This window comes from Osmerus eperlanus, chromosome 2, assembly GCF_963692335.1.
Source record: "Osmerus eperlanus chromosome 2, fOsmEpe2.1, whole genome shotgun sequence".
NCBI classification, from domain to species: Eukaryota; Metazoa; Chordata; class Actinopteri; order Osmeriformes; family Osmeridae; genus Osmerus; species Osmerus eperlanus.
This window is the reverse complement of record NC_085019.1, coordinates 19,982,766-20,001,452: the sequence shown is the minus strand read 5'-3', so window position 1 is coordinate 20,001,452 and position 18,687 is coordinate 19,982,766. Positions and strand designations below refer to the sequence as shown.

The following is an 18,687-nucleotide window of genomic DNA, read 5'->3' as shown; positions in this document are numbered from 1 at the left end:
CTTATTAGGACCACGCCTCTCCTATGTTCCCATGGCAACGTCCCTGCTCCACAGGCCACTCTTCTCCCTTCTTCAAATTCAGTCTCTGACTCTGTTCTCCCCCTCTTTCTCCAGCTGTCTCAGAAGTCGTCCCTGACGGCCGACGGCCAGGCCTCCACACCGGCCTCCGTCAGCAGCACTGACCCCTCCTCCCAGCTGGCCCCGCCCGACGCCCCCGGCCCCGCCCACGGCGAGTCCAAGATGGGCGTGAAGCAGCAGGACGAGGAGGACGCCGAGTCCCAGGGCGAGGGCAAAGCCTCCGGGAAGATGGGCAAGGGACAGGCCGACATCAAGACGGAGGACAAGCCAGAGGTGGGTCGAGGACAGTCCCCCATCCCTGCTGTCCATCCTGCCTCCCCGTCACTGATCCAGTGGGACAGTGATGCTAACGACAAGGCTGGGAAAGCACATGCTTTCACCTACCCTGTCACGTTGCATCAGAGGATTTCGTATCGTCGAAATCAAACGATGCCACGCCGTAACAGTGCAGCCAAGTGACTAAACGATGTCTTGTTCCGTTGTCCTGTCAGATTAAGAAGGAGAAGCCCTCGGGCGACGGGTGCAAGGGCGAGCCTATGGACACGTCCACCTCGACGTCGTCGACGTCCTCGTCGTCCTCGTCGTCGGGGACGGCCAGCGAGGACAGGAAGCCGGAGATTAAGACGGAGCCCAAAGAGGAAGAGGAGGGGTCGGGGTCTTCAGGCACGCACAGCTCCCCCGCCAGTGCTCAGAGTAAGAAGAAGAGTAAGTCGGCCCTCCTCATCCCTCTCTCTCCAGACCGATCTCATTGGATCTCTGGAAATGCAGCTGTTTTATCCTTTTAGTTCCTTTTTAATGTATGACAATACATTTTGAATGTGTTAACCCCTCCACCTCCCCCCCACTCCTTCATATAATGTCTCTTTCTCTCTCCACCATCTATCCCTTCTTGCAACCACTTCCTCTCAACCCTCCTTTCTTCCTCCCCACCTCCGTATCTTTCTTCCTCTTCCACCTCAAGTCTTCAAGCCTGAGGAGCTGCGGCAGGCCCTCATGCCCACCCTGGAGGCTCTGTACCGCCAGGACCCAGAGTCTCTGCCCTTCAGACAGCCGGTGGACCCCCAGTTACTGGGAATACCCGTACGTATTCGAACTAGTAACAAAACTAACCTGGTAAGGGACTGCGCTGGCCTCCATTTTGCTCCCCTCTAAAACTCCTTTTTATTTTTTTTATTTTTGTTCTCACTTTCTCTCTTTCTTTTATTTGCCATACTGCTTTTTCTTTCATCCTTCACTTTCTCCATCTTAGTGCCATGATATGCGTGCAAGTGCAGAAGTTGAGAGATTGACATTTGGTGCCTGGAAATGTGTATGTGTGGTAACTTGAATGTGTTGAATTGAGTGTGTTCTGTCTCTACTCAGGTAGTTTGAACACCACGTACAGGTCAATTGGTTGGACTGTAGGTTGTTGGGAAGGCGTGTGTGTGTGTGTGTTTGTGTGACAGCTCATGACTGCTTTAGTTAGTTTCCTACACTGCATACACAAAAATAGAACACTTTTTCCACAAGATAAAACAAAGCAAGGCTATGAACATTCTAACATGGGCATAGACTTTCATTTTAAATGTGCTGTACTGCTGATTGTCCTTTTCAACAGCAATTTAGTCAGTTGATTTAGCTGTGTGAAGATCACCTTTCTGGGCGTGTTGGCCCAGGCTGTGTATCCCTCCGCCCCCTTGGGCCTAGTTAATGGTTGTTTGTTTTTTTTCTCTTTCATCACTCATCAAAGAGGCAAAATAAGCCGCCATTTTATCACTGGCACATCACCGTTCAGCATTTCAATGAACCAAATCCTACGGGAATAAAGTTGACTTGTAGAGGCCTCCCAAAGAATGTCCATAGCCTTTTTTGCTTTATTTTATCATGTTCCATACTCCTATTTTTAGTTAATTGCCTTTTTTATGCTTCCAAGCTTTTTATTTTGCTTTCGTAGACTTTAATTTGTATTACGGTTTTGTTGTTTTCGTCTCACTCATAGCTTCCTAGTCAGTTCCTCGCCAGTAGTCAGTACTGTGTCGGAGTTGAGTGGTGTGTTTAGTTGCGTGTTGAGGTGTGTGTTCAGTTGTGTGTTGAGGTGTGCCAACTCTCAGTCCTCCAGCCTTTAGAGGTACAAGCCTGAATACATGTCCTAGTCAAAGGCCACATGTTGACTGTATTTGGATAGCTAGTCAGTTGTACCACATGCTGGAACGCTTATTCCACTTTTGATGGTTTTGAACATACTATTCAGTAGGCCTGAAGAGGTATGTGGTTGGCACATCTCTCCACCCCAGTACCCCCCCCCCACCCCCTCCCCTTCTCACTGGATCAGAATGAAACCTACATACTGAGAATTTGCCATTAAATGATGTAATATATCCATGGCTTTGTATCATGGTAGCTATTGATACAGATCTAGAAATGCCACAAGGCTTTTCATAATCAAACACTTAAGCATAACTTATCTCAAATAACCAGCATGATTTCCGGTCTACAGATGAAAAATAGCCATTTGGCTAATTCTGGCACATTTGCAATCATGTTTATTAATGTGCACTGCCCCTGTAAATAAATGACATTTGAATCATCACCCCGAAGCCTCTTCTGAATGCGGACTCGACCTCACCCGTACGACAACGAGCCTAACACATCCGTTAAGGAAGGAACGTCATCGCTTGGCTGCCATGGCGTAACCGTTGCTGGTCGGACCAAAAGGTCTCATCTCTTGCTCCAGGGTGACGGAGAGACCTTTTGCTGTGCCCTCCAACGCCAACCCCTCCCCCCTCCCTCCCCCCCTCCCTCCCTCCCCCCTCCCTCCCAATCCCCTTGTCTGTGCCATGCCTCTCTGTGCCCTTGGCTTTGACTGTGCCATGCTGCCACCCTCACCGCTGGCTCAGCAAGGCCAACCGCCAAAAGCTGCCAATAAGAGAGTGTGTACCAACTAGTGTTTCCACAGTGTGAATCTTGTCTGCTCTGTTGACCTCACCTCTGCACCCAGACCCCACTAAATGACTGCAGACTCTTGAGTAGCACCTAGACCAAAGTAGTTGAGTTATCTCTCTGCCGGGGTCTTAGCTCCGGGGTCCTAGCTCCTGACTCCTCACTTGTGAACGTCAATACGTCAGGGGGAGTCTGGGTGCAAAGCGGAGGGTTGAAGGGGAGAAGCTGTCATGTCTCTCTGTCTGCACATGAACCTCCTCTCTGCAGCTCTCAACATTGTCCCCCCGCACCCTCTTCTCTCCTCTGCCCCGGCCCCGCCTGGACCTTCTCGGCCCGCCGCCGCGATGACCACGTTCATGTCCTCCTCTCCCACGTTTGACCACTCCACCGCCTCGGGTCCACCTCCGTTTGCTCTTCCCCCCCCCCCCCCCCCCCCCGCGCTCCTGGACTTTCCCCCTCCCTCCGCCTCCCCTCACCAGGACTACTTTGACATCGTGAAGACCCCCATGGACCTGTCCAGCATCAAGAGGAAGCTGGACACGGGCCAGTACCAGGAGCCCTGGCAGTACGTGGACGACATCTGGCTCATGTTCAACAACGCCTGGCTGTACAACCGCAAGACGTCGCGCGTCTACAAGTACTGCTCCAAGCTGGCCGAGGTGTTCGAGCAGGAGATCGACCCCGTCATGCAGGGCATGGGCTACTGCTGCGGGCGGAAGGTGAGGGAGTTTGTGTGTGTGTGCGCGAGCGCGCGCGTGTTTGTAACATCAGTGAACGATGGCATCTCACACCTCTCTCTCTCCATCATATCAATAACACCATGCAGTTTTGTGTCGGAATCTGCCCACATCTTACTAAGCTCTGTGCCTCCCCCACCCCCTCCCCTTCTCTCTTCTTTTCCATGGTACAGCTTGAGTTTTCCCCCCAAACTCTATGCTGCTATGGAAAACAGTTATGCACCATCCAACGAGACGCTGCTTATTTTAGCTACCAGAACAGGTAAGGGGCGCAGACAAACAGATCACACCTCACCTGACCTCACCTCTGCGCGCGCACACACACACACACGCACACACGCACACACAGGGCAATGGGCTTATACCCGAGTGACATTAAGCACAATGATATTCTGTAATACAGCATTGTTCAATCACTAATTAGTGAAGTTTTAATTTGGCTTTAACTGGTTACCCTGCCACCATTCTCATCTTCATTGTCCACCTTCTTTTTTCCCCCCATTTGTTGGTCATTTCTAAAGGGGGTACCTGGACTTGTCTATTTTGGGTCCTAAACCCGTTTGTGCTATTTAGTACTCAAAACTCTGAAATGAAATAAAATCTCACGTTAGATATTATTTTATTAAATTATTAATACATTAGAGCTGTTAGGGGAAAGGACAGCCTCACCAATGTTGACAAGATGGGTACCCTCCTTATAAATGGACTGAAGAGATGATGGGTCTCTTGCAACCACTACTACTTGTTTTCTTTAACCGTATTTTATGTTGCCAGCCTCCTCCCCCTCTTCTCCCCTCTCTCCTGTCCCCTCTGACACCCAGCAGATTCACCTGTTAGCTGTGTTACTGTAATGTTGAGTGTTGCCGCTAGGGTGTACAACGCTAACCTCTGCTTTTGCCTTGGCTGTCTGTCTCTTATTGGATGTTGTTCATGTTCCTTCCATCCATACCTACCTCCCTCTCTCCTTTCCATCCCTCTATTGTCCTCATCTGACCTGTAACGATTTATTTCACGCTATTTTAATATTCCTTTTACCCTCCCTTCCCACATCCCCCTTTCCCTTCTTCCCTTCTCTCCCTCCTTTTTAACGCTTGTGATGTCTGCATTGGCCTGCTTTGGTGTGACCAATCATCCACTCCGAAATTTACGTGCAAAATCAAACTCCCGCCCACACAAAAAACCTGCATCATGATTGGCTGCTACCTGGCGACGACCTTGCCATCTCCTGTGTGCCTGGCCCCCCTGGCCTACCCTGCCCTGCCCTGATTGGTGGCTGCTTCCTCGTGCCTACTCTGTGATTGGCTGTGCTGTTGGCGAACGGTGTAGTTCACCACAATATGGGCTTATTGCTGACAGGTACCACTTCTGTGAGAAGTGTTTCAACGAAATCCAGGGCGAGAGCGTGTCGCTAGGAGACGACCCCTCCCAACCTCAGACGTGAGTACCACAACCCCCCTATCCAAATACCCTACTCTACTCCCCATATAAACACATAGACTTATTTACAGCCCATCTTGTTGAATAATATCTGGTCTTTGTGAAGATGTTCTGATTTAGTTGAATTATTTAAACTTTTGTTTTATCTTCTGAAGGATTGTCCTCTTCTTACTCTACCGTCTTACTATATTCTCCATCTTACTAGTGACATTTAGAGTAAAAACCTTTCCTCTTTCAACCCTGTAAATGCAGGGTTCATCCTTCTTTGCTTTCCCTCTATTTTTAGCTACTTTTTTTTTTTTTACTACTTTTTAGACGTTTTCCTCCTTGCACACAGGCTTCTAATGTTATATTTGTCCATAGGTCTCAATTTAATAATTAAGATAATATAATTCTATTCTTTTTGCCAGTGTGATTTTATTGTGTGTGGAACCGAGCCTGTTACTATGAATGTGTATGACCAGCAGAGGGTGTTAGATGGTTGTATTCTGATGCCCCCCCCCCCATCTCTCCCAGGTCCATCAGCAAAGAGCAGTTTCAGAGGAAGAAGAATGACACCCTTGACCCCGAACTGTACGTCCTCATCACTTTTTTTTGTTGTTGTGGTCAGTGTCTTGTCATCAGATAGAAGGTATTAAAGCACAGTGGATTGTTTGTCTTCAAGCACCAGATTATCCAACTTCATTGAAGATCCCTCTGCAAAAAAAAAAAAAGAATGATTGTTTCTATGATGAATGACACACAGCTTAATGGCCTTTGTTCCTCTCTTTTTGTTTCCGGACTTTTCTCTCTCTCCATTTCTCTTTCTCTCTCCCTCACTTTCTCTCTCTGTGTAGGCTTGTGGAATGTAATGACTGCGGTCGTAAAATGCACCAGATTTGTGTCCTTCATAACGACACCATATGGCCGGCAGGGTGAGCCAAGCTGCCTTCATACACATACTAAACATTCCGACATCACACTCCATCTTATCCAGTCCTATATGACAAATTGCCGCCGTGAATGGCGTCATTTCTCAGACACGATTGACTGTCAGAGATAAATGGCAACATGGAAATCAATCCAGTCTCTCTTGTTCTCCCCTCTCCTCAGCTTTGTGTGTGACAGTTGCCTTAAAAAGGCTAATAAGACACGAAAAGAGAACAAGTACGCGGCCAAAAGTAAGTGGAGTAAGTGAAAAACGGGGGGCGCGCATCTACAACCATCACTCATTGGGGTGTCCGTCCATGTCTGTCCTCCCCTTCCCCTCCCTCTCTTTCGCTTAACCTTTTGTGTTCTAATCTTCACGCTGTCCCAGACTTCAGTGTTTTAACTAAGACACACACACACATACACAAACACACACTAATCTCTTTGGAAGCCCACTGGCCACAAGTATAGCAATTATTTCCTGTGAAGAGCAAACGCACTATTTGCCTATGACGGACACTGAATCTTTGTACAAAATGTTTTCCTCTGGGTTCACAGGGACCATTTTCCGTTTAAGAAATCGTTCTTTTTTTTCGGTGGCAGTCCTCTTGCCATGGGAGAACCACACACAGCTTGCGAGACCAAGTGGATCAACAAAACACACAAAATATATTTTTCTCTTTCTTTTTCCCATAACCAACCCACTCCCTCTGTGTCTCCCCCCCCTCCCCCCCCAACACAAATGTTACCTGTAACCGAACTTGTTTTTTCCTTTCAGAAGCCTGTCCTCTGACTAGCGCACTGCTGCCAGACTCCCAGGCAGCCTCGTGGTTTGGTTTCATTCATGTCTTCCAGGCCTGTAGCTACACTCTGAAAGGCCTAGGGTCCTTTTTCTCAATTCAATTTTTCACAGCCTTTTTGCGGTTTTCTCAGGCAGTTTAATGAATGCCCGATATCACCTTTTTCTTTTTTGTCTTTTTTATGTCTCTTCCAAGAGATTTTATCAAATCTTTTTTTTTTTTTTTTTTTTACTTCACAATGACTAGCGACTTTCCAGCCTTTGTAAATATCGCGCGGGAAATGATTGTAGCTCTTTTTTGTTTCTTGTTATGCTACTTTTTATGAGCATTTAACCATGTTTTTGGTGTACCTCATCCTTTTCCCTGGTGATATACTCAGTGATCCCCGTCCTTCTTCACCTAATGAAGCTGATGGTTTTAGGAAGCCGCAGGTAGGCTGACACAGAGACGAACCAATCAGCTCAAACCTGTCAGCCGTCACTCACTGAGAGCATGGAGTGTGTATGTCAAAAGTGGGACGGACTATGAGGGTAGTGTGTTGATATCCAGTCTGTCTACCCCCCCACTGGCATCCTCGGCCCTGATATTCAAAGCAACGAGCTGGTCTAACCAGTTCTCTTGTTATCAGTCCTGCTGGTGAACTCTCGTTATTTGACTCCTTTTTAAGGTCAGAAAAGCCCCTTTGATGCAGTCATCGCGCTATTTCAGACTTCGCTTGAAGGAGTGACAAAGTGCCTAGATGACTTACTGCGGAGCAGTTGAGCTGCTGTCACATGTTTGTGTGCTACTGACATGCCCTTTAGTCTGCCTCAGAGATTAGTGTCTCGTACCTGGGCTTTAAATGTCAGAAGACCTAGGTAGTCAACCCCTCAACTCTGAAGAACTTGACAGTTACACCCCCTGATCCATACTGGACCGAGCTGGCTTTTCCTCCAAACATGTGGCTGGTCTCCTAAACATGCTCTCTCTTTCTCTCATCTTCCTTCCTTCTTTCCTGTTCTCTCTCTCTCTCCATTTCTCCTCTCTCTTCCTCCCTCCCCTCGGCCTTTGTCTCTCCCAGGGCTCCCCCAGACAAAGCTGGGCACCTTCCTGGAGACACGGGTGAACGACTACCTCAAGCGCCTGAACCACCCAGAGTCTGGTGACGTCACCATACGTGTGGTCCACGTCTCCGACAAGGTGGTGGAGGTCAAGCCGGGCATGAAGTCCAGGTGAGGGAGGGGGTCAGGGGTCACTGTCCTTCCTGGGTCAAATTTACACTAAAGAGGAAGGCGTACTGTTTGTCTCAGTGTATGATTTGAGGGGAAAGAGAGATTCATTTTTAATACACCTCCAGTTGTGTGTCGTTCTGAGACAGTGAATAAACGGTGTAGTGCGTGCTGGCGTGCTCGCTGACCGTCTCCCCCGTCCCTCTCCAGGTTTGTGGATAGTGGGGAGATGTGCGAGTCCTTCCCCTACAGGACCAAGGCTCTGTTTGCCTTCGAGGACATCGACGGAGCCGACGTCTGCTTCTTTGGCATGCACGTGCAGGAGTACGGCTCGGACTGCCCGCCGCCCAATCAGAGACGGGTTTACATCTCCTATCTGGACAGTGTGCACTTCTTCCAGCCTCGACACCTGCGCACAGGTGTTTACCACGAGATCCTCATAGGCTACCTGGAGTACGTCAAGAGGCTGGGGTAAGAGATGCTGCACAATACACGTTTTTTTGAGCCAAAACATGAACTTTTAAAAGAAACACAACCAAAATCCACTGGTTGCCCCCTGACCTATGGATTTTCCTTTTTTTAAGTTAACTGCACCTCCTAAACGAAATCCTCTTCTCGTTCCTATCAGGTATACCACAGGCCACATCTGGGCATGCCCTCCCAGTGAGGGTGACGACTACATTTTCCACTGTCACCCCATGGACCAGAAGATCCCCAAGCCCAAACGACTGCAGGAGTGGTACAAGAAGATGCTGGACAAGGCTGTGGCCGAGCGCATTGTACATGACTACAAGGTCAGTGTGTGTGTGGAGAGGAGGATGAATGAATAATTGGCACAGATTGTCCTACAAAGGGCCGCCAATTAGGGGGTGGGCGGTAAGAACAGTATAGAAATATACTGGTATGAATTTGGCCTACGATATGGATTTTTACTATTTACATTTAGTCATTTAGCAGACGCTCTTATCCAGAGCGACCTTACGGATTTTTACTATTTACATTTACATTTAGTCATTTAGCAGACGCTCTTATCCAGAGCGACTTACAGTAGGTACAGGGACATTCCCCCGAGGCAAGTAGGGTGAAGTGCCTTACCCAAGGACACAACGTCAGTTTGCATGACCGGGAATCGAACTGGCAACCTTCGGATTACTAGCTCAGCCACCTGACTCCACCGTATACCGTGCTAACCACGGTAGAGCCTTCCAGAAATAAGATTTATCACAACCCCATTCACACCGGGCACAGCATAAAATTACCGCACGGAACTTAAATGCAAATATTGCAATGAATCTAAGCGAACATTGCAGGCAATCTTCCACATCCTCATCATCAGTATTGCACAGATGGAGTATCCCGTTCTCTTTGTATGACACAACACGACGTAATGCTGCATGGAAGAGTAGCCATGCAAGCAATGATGCCAGGTTGGTATTGTGAAATGTGTATTGGGGTCCAACAGAATCGAGTATTCAGCCATGTAGGTTAATAATTTGTTAAAGTTAGCTCTCTACAAATATTGAACGAAGTTTCCCATACTGTTGAAAGCTACATATTAGCTCTTCTTCCATTGCAAAGCACTGAAAAAAGCACACTCTTCGTACCCCATCCAAATCCGTCCGAGTGCGGTAGATTAGCCGCAGCGGTGCGGATTACATTGTCATGAAAGTTTAAGGAAAACTAATATATCGTGGTATATATACCGGTACTGTCTGTGCTTCAGAATTATACTGCGATACATATTTTAGGCCATACCGCCCAGCCCTACTGCCAATACACAATCTATACCGTCGGCTCGTTGATTGATCCCTCTCTCTCTCGCTCTCTCCCATCTTCAGGACATCTTCAAGCAGGCGACGGAGGACCGTCTCACCAGCGCCAAGGAGCTGCCATACTTTGAGGGCGACTTCTGGCCCAACGTGCTGGAGGAGAGCATCAAGGAGCTGGAGCAGGAGGAGGAGGAGCGCAAGAGGGAGGAGAACAGCACCTCCAGCGAGAGCATCGATGTGAGTGGGAAGCGCTGGGAAACGGCAGGAGGGGAGGGCTACGGTATTGGTGTCCGCAAGCACGCCTGAGGCGAGGTTAGGTAGCCTAATGGGGTTTGCTGCCATATCGAAAGAACACAGCAGAGAAGCTGTGGAACAGACTACAAGAATCAATGTTCATCTAAACTCCCCCCCTCTCTCTTTAAGGCCACGAAAGGTGACAGCAAGAATGCCAAAAAGAAGAACAGTAAAAAGACGAGCAAGAACAAGAGCAGTCTGAGCCGAGCCAACAAGAAGAAGCCGGGGATGCCCAACGTGTCCAATGACCTCTCCCAGAAGCTCTACGCCACCATGGAGAAACACAAGGAGGTATTACTCTCTCTCCTGTATACACACTAGTGTTGTCACAAAAAATGGTACTCCGGTACCAAGTCAGTACTCAAACAAAAAAAACTGTAGAATACCAGAATTTCTCAAGTTACGATAGTACCGAGTACTGGATCTACTCAGTACCCATGCAGAGTCGGACACTGACAAGCACAGTGTTGCCAACAAATCTCTCCAGAAGTCGCTAGTAGCTCACAAATCACTCGATTGGTCGCTAGATGGGATTTTTTGTCACTAGGGAAGGCGAAAAGTCAATCTACTGACAAAGTTGATAAATTGGCAACACTTGTACAAGCAGCTAATCCTGCTTGGGGCTCCACTTAAAGTTGTTGACAAGAAAAGTGGAAGAGCCATGTATGGAAATACTTTGGGTGTGAGGCAAATGACAATGAGAACATTGTTGATCACCGCAAACATCCCCGTTCATGTCCTTTATGGTTTGCGGCATACTCCAAATGCAATACCTAATACCATGACTAATGACTAAAAATGACTAAATGTAATACTGGGGAATATGAAAGGAGAAGGCACAACAGGGTTAACACATTTTTACAGAAGCTTTTAGATTACGTGGTTAGCTGAAATTTGTATTTTGGAGTTTGAGATGTATATTTACGTTTTGTGCTGATAGCGCGATCAAAATTTTAAGAGGCCCATGAAGCGTGTTGAATCCACTTTTTCTCCTTTTTATAAATAATGTTCAAAATTTTAATTTTGGAGCTCTACAAATGAACAAACAGTCATCTGCAGAGTTCACTTAATGTGTACACCAGGGGTGGGGAACGTCCCCACCCCTGGTGGGAACGTGGGGATGTTCATTTGGTCCGGCCCGCCATGGCACTGCAGGAACCATATTATTAGGTGCATTATTTGTTGGCAGCAGCACTATTTTAATATGTGGAAGAGGACCGTGGAGGCGCGCAGAGTTGCGTACCAAAAACTTTCGCTCGCGTGCTCTGCGCGCTCGCATTAACTATGGAATTCCTTTCTAGCAAATCAAACCCAGAATACGTTGTTGGTTTGGGCTAAGCCCCGAATGTTTACAACATATGGCTCTGCGCTTGATTAACACTCAGATCGATAAGCAGTCTCAAATGGTAGCAATATTTTTATTTTATTTATTTGTCAGGGACAATGCAGCGCACATTATTACATACATAGCTTATGTTGTAGATGTGTTGCATAAAAGGTTTTTAGCCAATAGGCTAATTTGCAACCCCAGTCCCTGGTCAGACCTTTCTAAAAAGTTAGGCAAATACAATTTACTGCATAGTGTGAGTTACACAATCATGCAGCAGATGCAATGTATTAGTATATCAACATTTCACAGATTCATGACCACATTACACACAACAGCACATCACGTAACAACACAATACATTACAACAGGGACGTAACAACACAATACATTACAACAGGGACGTAACAACACAATACATTACAACAGGGACGTAACAACACAATACATTACAACAGGGACAACAGAGACACACTGTGTGCTCCTGCCTTTATGGACCTGACTTAGTGGCTACATGTTTGGTTTTCTTTCTGCCAGTGTTTCACCTTTCTATTAAATGTTTTCAGTTCGGTTTGTGTTTTTATTTCAGTTTGTAAATTATTCCATAAATGGGTCCCTATTACTGAAAAACATGATTGGTCGGAAGTGGTTTTGCGCACCTCTACTATGCAGTTGCCACCCACTGCCCCCCTAGTGGCCACTCTTCTTGTATTTGTTTTTGTCACAAAAGGACAGAGTACGGCTGGAGCTAAATTATTGGAACATTTAAAAGTCAGTTTAAGAAAAGCGAACTTCATAAAACTATCAAAATTAAAAAGCTTGTATTTCTGTAAAATCAAAGTGGTGCCACATTGTTGGTTTCTGATCCATTATTTTCAGTGCCTGTTTGTGTAATGATGTGATGGGTTTGACTGTTGTCTTGGAAGCTTGACCCTATTTTTTATTTTATAAAAAATAATACGATCCCTTTCCGTAATCATGATACCCCCCAAGAAATGTTCGATGCACCCCTAGTCAAAGCAGGCTGCATCCGTGCCAGCTAACATCACAAACCTCACCAAAGAGAAGCAGTTCCAGCCATCAAATTAGGGGTGAGTTAATTAAATGTTTGACCAAATATAGCAGGCACATTTTTAAGTTGATAATTCTGTACGGCCCCCAAATGATTTGATAAATATCCAGAAAAAAGGTTCCCCACCCCTGGTCTACACTCAGTCCACACACTTTTTTTTGCCTTTAAGCCTAAATGCATTGTGATTGTATTAAAGAGGTAATTGACTGATTTTATAGGGTATTTCACACTGTTCCTTAAGGTCTCCGAATAGGGTATGTAACATTGGTTGGGCTGAAAGTGGCCCGGGTGCTGTTCTATGCGCCCTAATGCAACCCTGTGAAATAGCCCTAGAATAAAACGGGAGGTTTTCTCCCTTTTATGGTATGCTCATAAATATTTAGAAGAGCTGCGCGCTGATTGGTGGTTTACAACGAGCAAAGCTGCGGAACAAAGACGCAACATAGCCAAACATGCATCGTGAATTGTAGATTTACATGACAACAGAGGTTATTTATTCGAATGATACACAGTCAGGAAAATGAAAAAATTTGATCGCAAAAAAAGGCTAAATTAAATAACGTTAGCCCCATTTCCAATAAACTAAATCATCACACATTCTACCTATGCTAGATACAGGAGACGTTAGCATTGCTAATAACTGTTAGCGACAAAATAATACCTACAGCTTGGGTTGTGATGAGCATACGGTCGGAACAGCACCTCTTTTCAGCAACAGCTTCTTAGGAAATCTTTTTTCAAAACTGTCTTTGGTGAAATGGTTTGAGCAAATGAAAAATTGAGTGCTGAACTTCACAGGGATCTTCTCATAGACAAACATCAACCATGCCCGTCGAGTGTTTGGTTCCTTGGGAAGACTATGAAAAGTGTCAGCTTTCCCTGTACAGCCTGGAACACTGCATTTACGACCGTGGTCCATTTTCAATATCATTGAAAGACTTTCTTCTTTGTAATTCCCGTGGAAGTACACAGAGCAGCGCACAGCTAAACTAGTGTCTGATATATGCGAACCCTGAGATTGGGGCGTGACAAAGGTACAGACCACAGCCAAAAAAGATGGAGCCACCTTTGTGACGTTACAAAGGTGTTTTTTTGGAAACCGGCCGTTTTACAGCGGGAGTTTCAAATTGTGAGATTTGCATAGGAAAGAGGTGTCAATGGACTTTGAGGTTCACTGTATGTCCGTTTTACCCACCGAACTGTCGTTATTCAACTATGACAAGGTAAACTCGGTTTTGCAGTCAATGACCTCTTTAATGTTCTGTTGTCATAAGTAGGCTCCAGCCTTAGATATTGTAGGTGACTGTTACTGTCAACAAATGAGTTGTTCAGTAACCTATCTAAGTTTTTTTTGCTTTGGTATCGAAGATGGTATTGAATACTGTGAAATTTCACTGGTATTGGTATCAACTACAAAAATGTTGGTACCGTTAGATCGTTATTAGAACGATTAATCGACTAATCGTCAAGACAGTGTCATTCACTATTTACTGAACTGTATTAACAAGTAACTTGTTAACTGATGCCGCACTCTGCCTAATATATCCTTTTGTATGTCACATGAGATGTTTTATTTTGGGATAAACTATACATTTCGTAAGTCATCGCATTTCCTCTCATCCTTTCTAATGTTACGATAAAAAATGGTCCCGACACCTTATGCTAGATCGCTTTCACAGGGCTCTCAAGTTTTGAAGACAGGCAAGAGTGACATTCTCTCCCCCCCCCCCCCCCCCCCCTATTGCTTTTTACCTGACATCTTTGAAAGACAGATGCAATGATTAATGCATCCATGGCCAGGATATAATTATAAAATATGACATGATTTTAAAAGTGACCTATAACAGCGACTATGCAATACACTTAAATGTATTTAGTGCTAATAAATTATTAAGCCTATTTGGAGAGAGATGTTTATAATGTGACAATATGTCAGTCATCGAATGATAACCAAAATATGACTAGGCCTAGAAGACTTGTTCTGAGCAGGTGTTGTCAGTGAACAGGCTGTAAAACTGTTGGCTAAGTTACAGACACTCATGAAAAACTGATGCTAATTATCTTTTCTAACAGCAGTCAAGTTGTCACTGTTTGTGTCAAACAAGTTGTGAATTTGTTGTAACATTAAAACAGGAGATCATGACTTTTTGCTCAAAGTGTTGTCACGTGTCAGAATCACGTGAACAATTCCAGGATATGCTTTTTTTCATTGGTTGTTGCTTTAAATCTTACCCAGATACAATAGTGCTATTTCCTGATTGGCTATTGTGTAGCCCCTTTCTGTTTTCTGATTGGCTGATAAGTGGCAGGCTCGACTAAGATTTCCAGGGGAGACGCGCTTGATTCTTGCCGGTTTCATAGTGAGAGCTAGCCTGGTCCTAACCAGACTCTCGTACATTTCATTTGTACAGAGTCTGGCCTCGCTCCATTGACAATCGTTGACTTCCTTGTAGGCGGGTACTCTGTTGAAGTTTAAAACTATTGGATCTGCCCAGAGCCACTCTGATTTGCCATAACCAATCGCTAGCGTTCTCCTTAGCCAATTCCTTCACCACTACTGTAACAGAGCTAGCTGCCGTAGCTGAAAAATCAAACTGTTCCCGAACCCCGTGGGGAGGAGGGCCGCAGCATCATGGCCACCAACAAAACTCAGCAAAACTTGTTTATTGCTCCGGCTTTAGCTTCTGGATATTCGGCAGCGTCGCCACAACGGACCGAATGGCTTCGCTCGCATCTTTCTCCGCCGCCATTAGGGAACTACAACACAAACTAGCGCACGACAGCCACTCCCTCTGTTCGCTGATTGGCCGGTAGAAAATCAACCGGAGACATCTGACTTACGTACCTCATGGCCAGACCTAGTACAGAAGCAAAATCAAAATTGAGCAGAAGTACGTAGGAGGGCAGAGCCAGGCTAAGTGAGAGCGGCGCGGCCAGAGAAATTTCGGTTGGGTGCTGCGGCATATTAAATATATTATCGATAGTTTTTCCGCGTGAGAAATACAATGTGTGGCGGGAGTGCGTGACAAAAGACCGAAATGAGTGACACTTGAGAGCCCTGCTTTTATTTATGCTAACCAAACTATCACTTTACTCCAATAATGTTATTTTTGTTTTGTTTTTCTCTTATTTGCATTCACTAATAAAAAGATTTAACATTAAGTGAGTTCCAGTTGTAGCTACTCGAAAGTGTTATTAAAATGGTCGCACACACAGTACTGTCTACCGCTGTCTGTGGACATGTTGCTACGGTGTTAGTAGCAGGAAAAGTAAACATACAGCTAGCTCATTTCATAGAGGGTTTTTATCAACTGGTGTCGCTAACAGCTATCCCGTCTAGTTATGTCCTCGTTACGAGATGTTTCCACATCCACGTTGTGCTCCCATGAAATGAAAGTTCCACCCTGCATGTATTACACACAACAGCATTTATTGTTTGACATTTTGTAAAACACTGCTAGTTCGGCTTCGTTTGCACTCCGACATTCTCATAAGCACCGTGTCGTCTCGTCTATTATTGGATTGCATACGGGAGCATTACCGTCTAGCGCTACAGCATTGCACTGATCAAATAGCATTCTTGTTGGCCCCTTAAAATAAGTCAAATTAAATCAAACGACTTGTCGACACCAGAAATATTTGTAAACTATCTTTTACTGAAAAAATCGTTTTAGCCCTACTGTACACACACACTAACACTCTCCTATACACACTCACTCTATCCTGTACACACACTAAGGTTGTCATTGTACCAACATTTGAGTAGTCGGTACCAATACCATTAAAATGTTAAACTTAATATAATTAATAATGCTGTTAAATGTAAATATACATCCCAAACCCCAACACACACATTTTTGCAAACTATGTAATATAAAAGCCTCTGTAAATATGAGTTTACCCTGTTGTGCCCTTTCCATTCGTATTCCCCAGTATTAGGTATTGCATTTGCAAATTAATTTTTGGTTATCCAATATAATTCCTGGTCATCTGCCTCACACCCAAGTATTTCTATACCTGGGTCTTTCCATTTATCTTGTCGACAAGTTTTAGTGCAGCCCCCGCAGCAAAAGCTGCTTGTCACCATGCCGGCATCTTTTCAGATTGGCACTTTTAAGATTGGCACTGCGTTAAAAAGTTCCCAACTCTGCATGGGTACTGGTGTAGATTCGGTACTACTGTAACTTCAGAATATCTGGTATTTTACCTTTTTGTTTGTGTAGCAATTTGGTACCTGAGTACACACACTCTCTCCTGTACACACACACAAACTCCTGTACGCACAGATTTCTGGACCTGAAGCATCCCTGTTAAGTATATTGTTGTAATAGTAAAACCTTACCTTATGACTCCTAGCAATTACTAAAGTGTACACACACAAAAAGCCGCCGGTATCATCACTATCTCTCATCCTCTCGTATCTTCCTCTGCAGGTGTTCTTTGTGATCCGCCTTATCGCTGCCCCCACGGCAAACTCCCTGCCCCCCATCACGGACCCCGACCCCCTGATGGCGTGTGACCTGATGGATGGGCGCGACGCCTTCCTGACGCTGGCGCGGGACAAGCACCTGGAGTTCAGCTCGCTGCGCAGGGCTAAGTGGAGCTCCATGTGCATGCTGGTGGAGCTGCACAACCAGAGCCAGGACCGCTTCGTCTACACCTGCAACGAGTGCAAGCACCACGTGGAGACACGCTTCCACTGCACCGTCTGCGAGGTGAGGAGGGGGGGGAGGAGGGAGGGGGGATGGACAGATGAGGGATAAGGTTGGGAGAGGGGGATGGAGAGGAGGAATGATGGAGGGGGGTTGAAAGATGAGGGAGGAGGGAGAGAGGATGGATGACGGAGGGAGGGAGGATGGATACGGGAGGGAGGATGGAGTTGGGGTTGGGGGTTGGGGTGGGATTCAGTTCCATGAGATTGAGAGAGTAGGTGAGAAGAAGGGAAAGAAATATAATAATGAAGATAGGATTACATAGTTTGGCTCAGTAAAGCATTAGACATTGGATCGTTATATTTTAATGGTATGAGTATGAGATGTTCAGGAATAAGGGCATATGGTTGAACTCCTCATTCACAGATAATATACATAAATACTGACCCCCTCCCTCCTTCCCCAGGACTATGACCTGTGCGGCACCTGCTACAACACCAAGGGCCACGAGCACAAGATGGAGAAGCTGGGTCTGGGTCTGGACGACGAGAGCAACAGCCAGGCCGCCGCTGCCACCCAGAGCCCTGGAGACTCGCGCCGCCTCAGCATTCAGCGCTGCATCCAGTCCCTGGTCCACGCCTGCCAGTGTCGCAACGCCAACTGCTCGCTGCCGTCCTGCCAGAAGATGAAGCGCGTGGTGCAGCACACCAAGGGCTGCAAGCGCAAGACCAACGGTGGCTGCCCCATCTGCAAGCAGCTGATCGCCCTGTGCTGCTACCACGCCAAGCACTGCCAGGAGAACAAGTGCCCTGTGCCCTTCTGCCTCAACATCAAGCACAAGCTGAGGCAGCAGCAGCTGCAGCACCGCCTCCAGCAGGCCCAGATGCTGAGGAGGAGGATGGCCAGCATGCAGAGGGTAGGCCAGCCGGCCGGGGGAGGAGGCCCCGTGGGAGGGCTGCCCTCCCCGGGGAACAACGGTACCACAGCCCCCAGCACCCCCACCTCGGTGGGGACCCAGCCCCCGACGCCCCAGACCCCTACACAGCCCAGCAGTCTACCTCCAGGCCCACAGCCAGGGATGGGCCCCAGCCCCGGGGCCGGGCCCCAACAAGGACAGCTCCAGCAGGGGCAGCAGGGTGGAGGCATGCCCCCCCAGCACCACATGCACCACCAGTTCCAGCAGCAGATGCAACAGGGCGGAGGGGGCATGATGAGCTCTCCTCAGCAGCAGCAACAGCAGCAGATGATGCCCCAGGTCCAACAGCAGCAAAACCAGAACCAGGCCCCCAACCCTCAGCAGCTACAGCACCCCAACAGCCTGCCCCCCTACGCCAACAGACCCCCAGGGTCCTCTCCTCTCCACCCCCAGTCCCAGGGCAAGCCTGGGCTGGGCCCAGCCACCCCTCCACAGCAGCAGCCCCAGGCCACCCAGCAGCAGCCCACCCCAGGCCAGGTCTCCATGCCTGGGCAGCAACAGCAGCCCCA

The 18,687-nt window shown here is 46.9% G+C and overlaps 1 protein-coding gene across 8 annotated transcripts in view; it reads left to right on the top strand.

Moving 5' to 3' along the window:
* Positions 1-18,687, top strand: part of ep300b (E1A binding protein p300 b) — a 32,779-nt gene that overhangs the window by 11,233 nt on the left and 2,859 nt on the right. For 2 of the 8 annotated variants that reach the window (XM_062478870.1, XM_062478852.1), the window contains exons 15-30: positions 115-351; positions 570-783; positions 1,040-1,158; positions 3,477-3,716; positions 3,908-3,996; positions 5,091-5,171; positions 5,688-5,744; positions 6,008-6,085; positions 6,264-6,331; positions 7,941-8,091; positions 8,299-8,559; positions 8,717-8,882; positions 9,927-10,094; positions 10,281-10,442; positions 16,984-17,265; positions 17,669-18,687. The exon at positions 17,669-18,687 is cut by the window's right edge and continues 2,859 nt beyond it. In XM_062478870.1, coding sequence (XP_062334854.1) covers positions 115-351; positions 570-783; positions 1,040-1,158; positions 3,477-3,716; positions 3,908-3,996; positions 5,091-5,171; positions 5,688-5,744; positions 6,008-6,085; positions 6,264-6,331; positions 7,941-8,091; positions 8,299-8,559; positions 8,717-8,882; positions 9,927-10,094; positions 10,281-10,442; positions 16,984-17,265; positions 17,669-18,687 — 3,392 coding nt within the window. Of the gene's footprint in view, positions 1-114; positions 352-569; positions 784-1,039; positions 1,192-3,476; positions 3,717-3,907; positions 3,997-5,090; positions 5,172-5,687; positions 5,745-6,007; positions 6,086-6,263; positions 6,341-7,940; positions 8,092-8,298; positions 8,560-8,716; positions 8,883-9,926; positions 10,095-10,280; positions 10,443-16,983; positions 17,266-17,668 lie in introns of all 8 variants that reach the window. The other 6 variants (XM_062478844.1, XM_062478836.1, XM_062478861.1 and 3 more) reach the window with 3 other exon arrangements.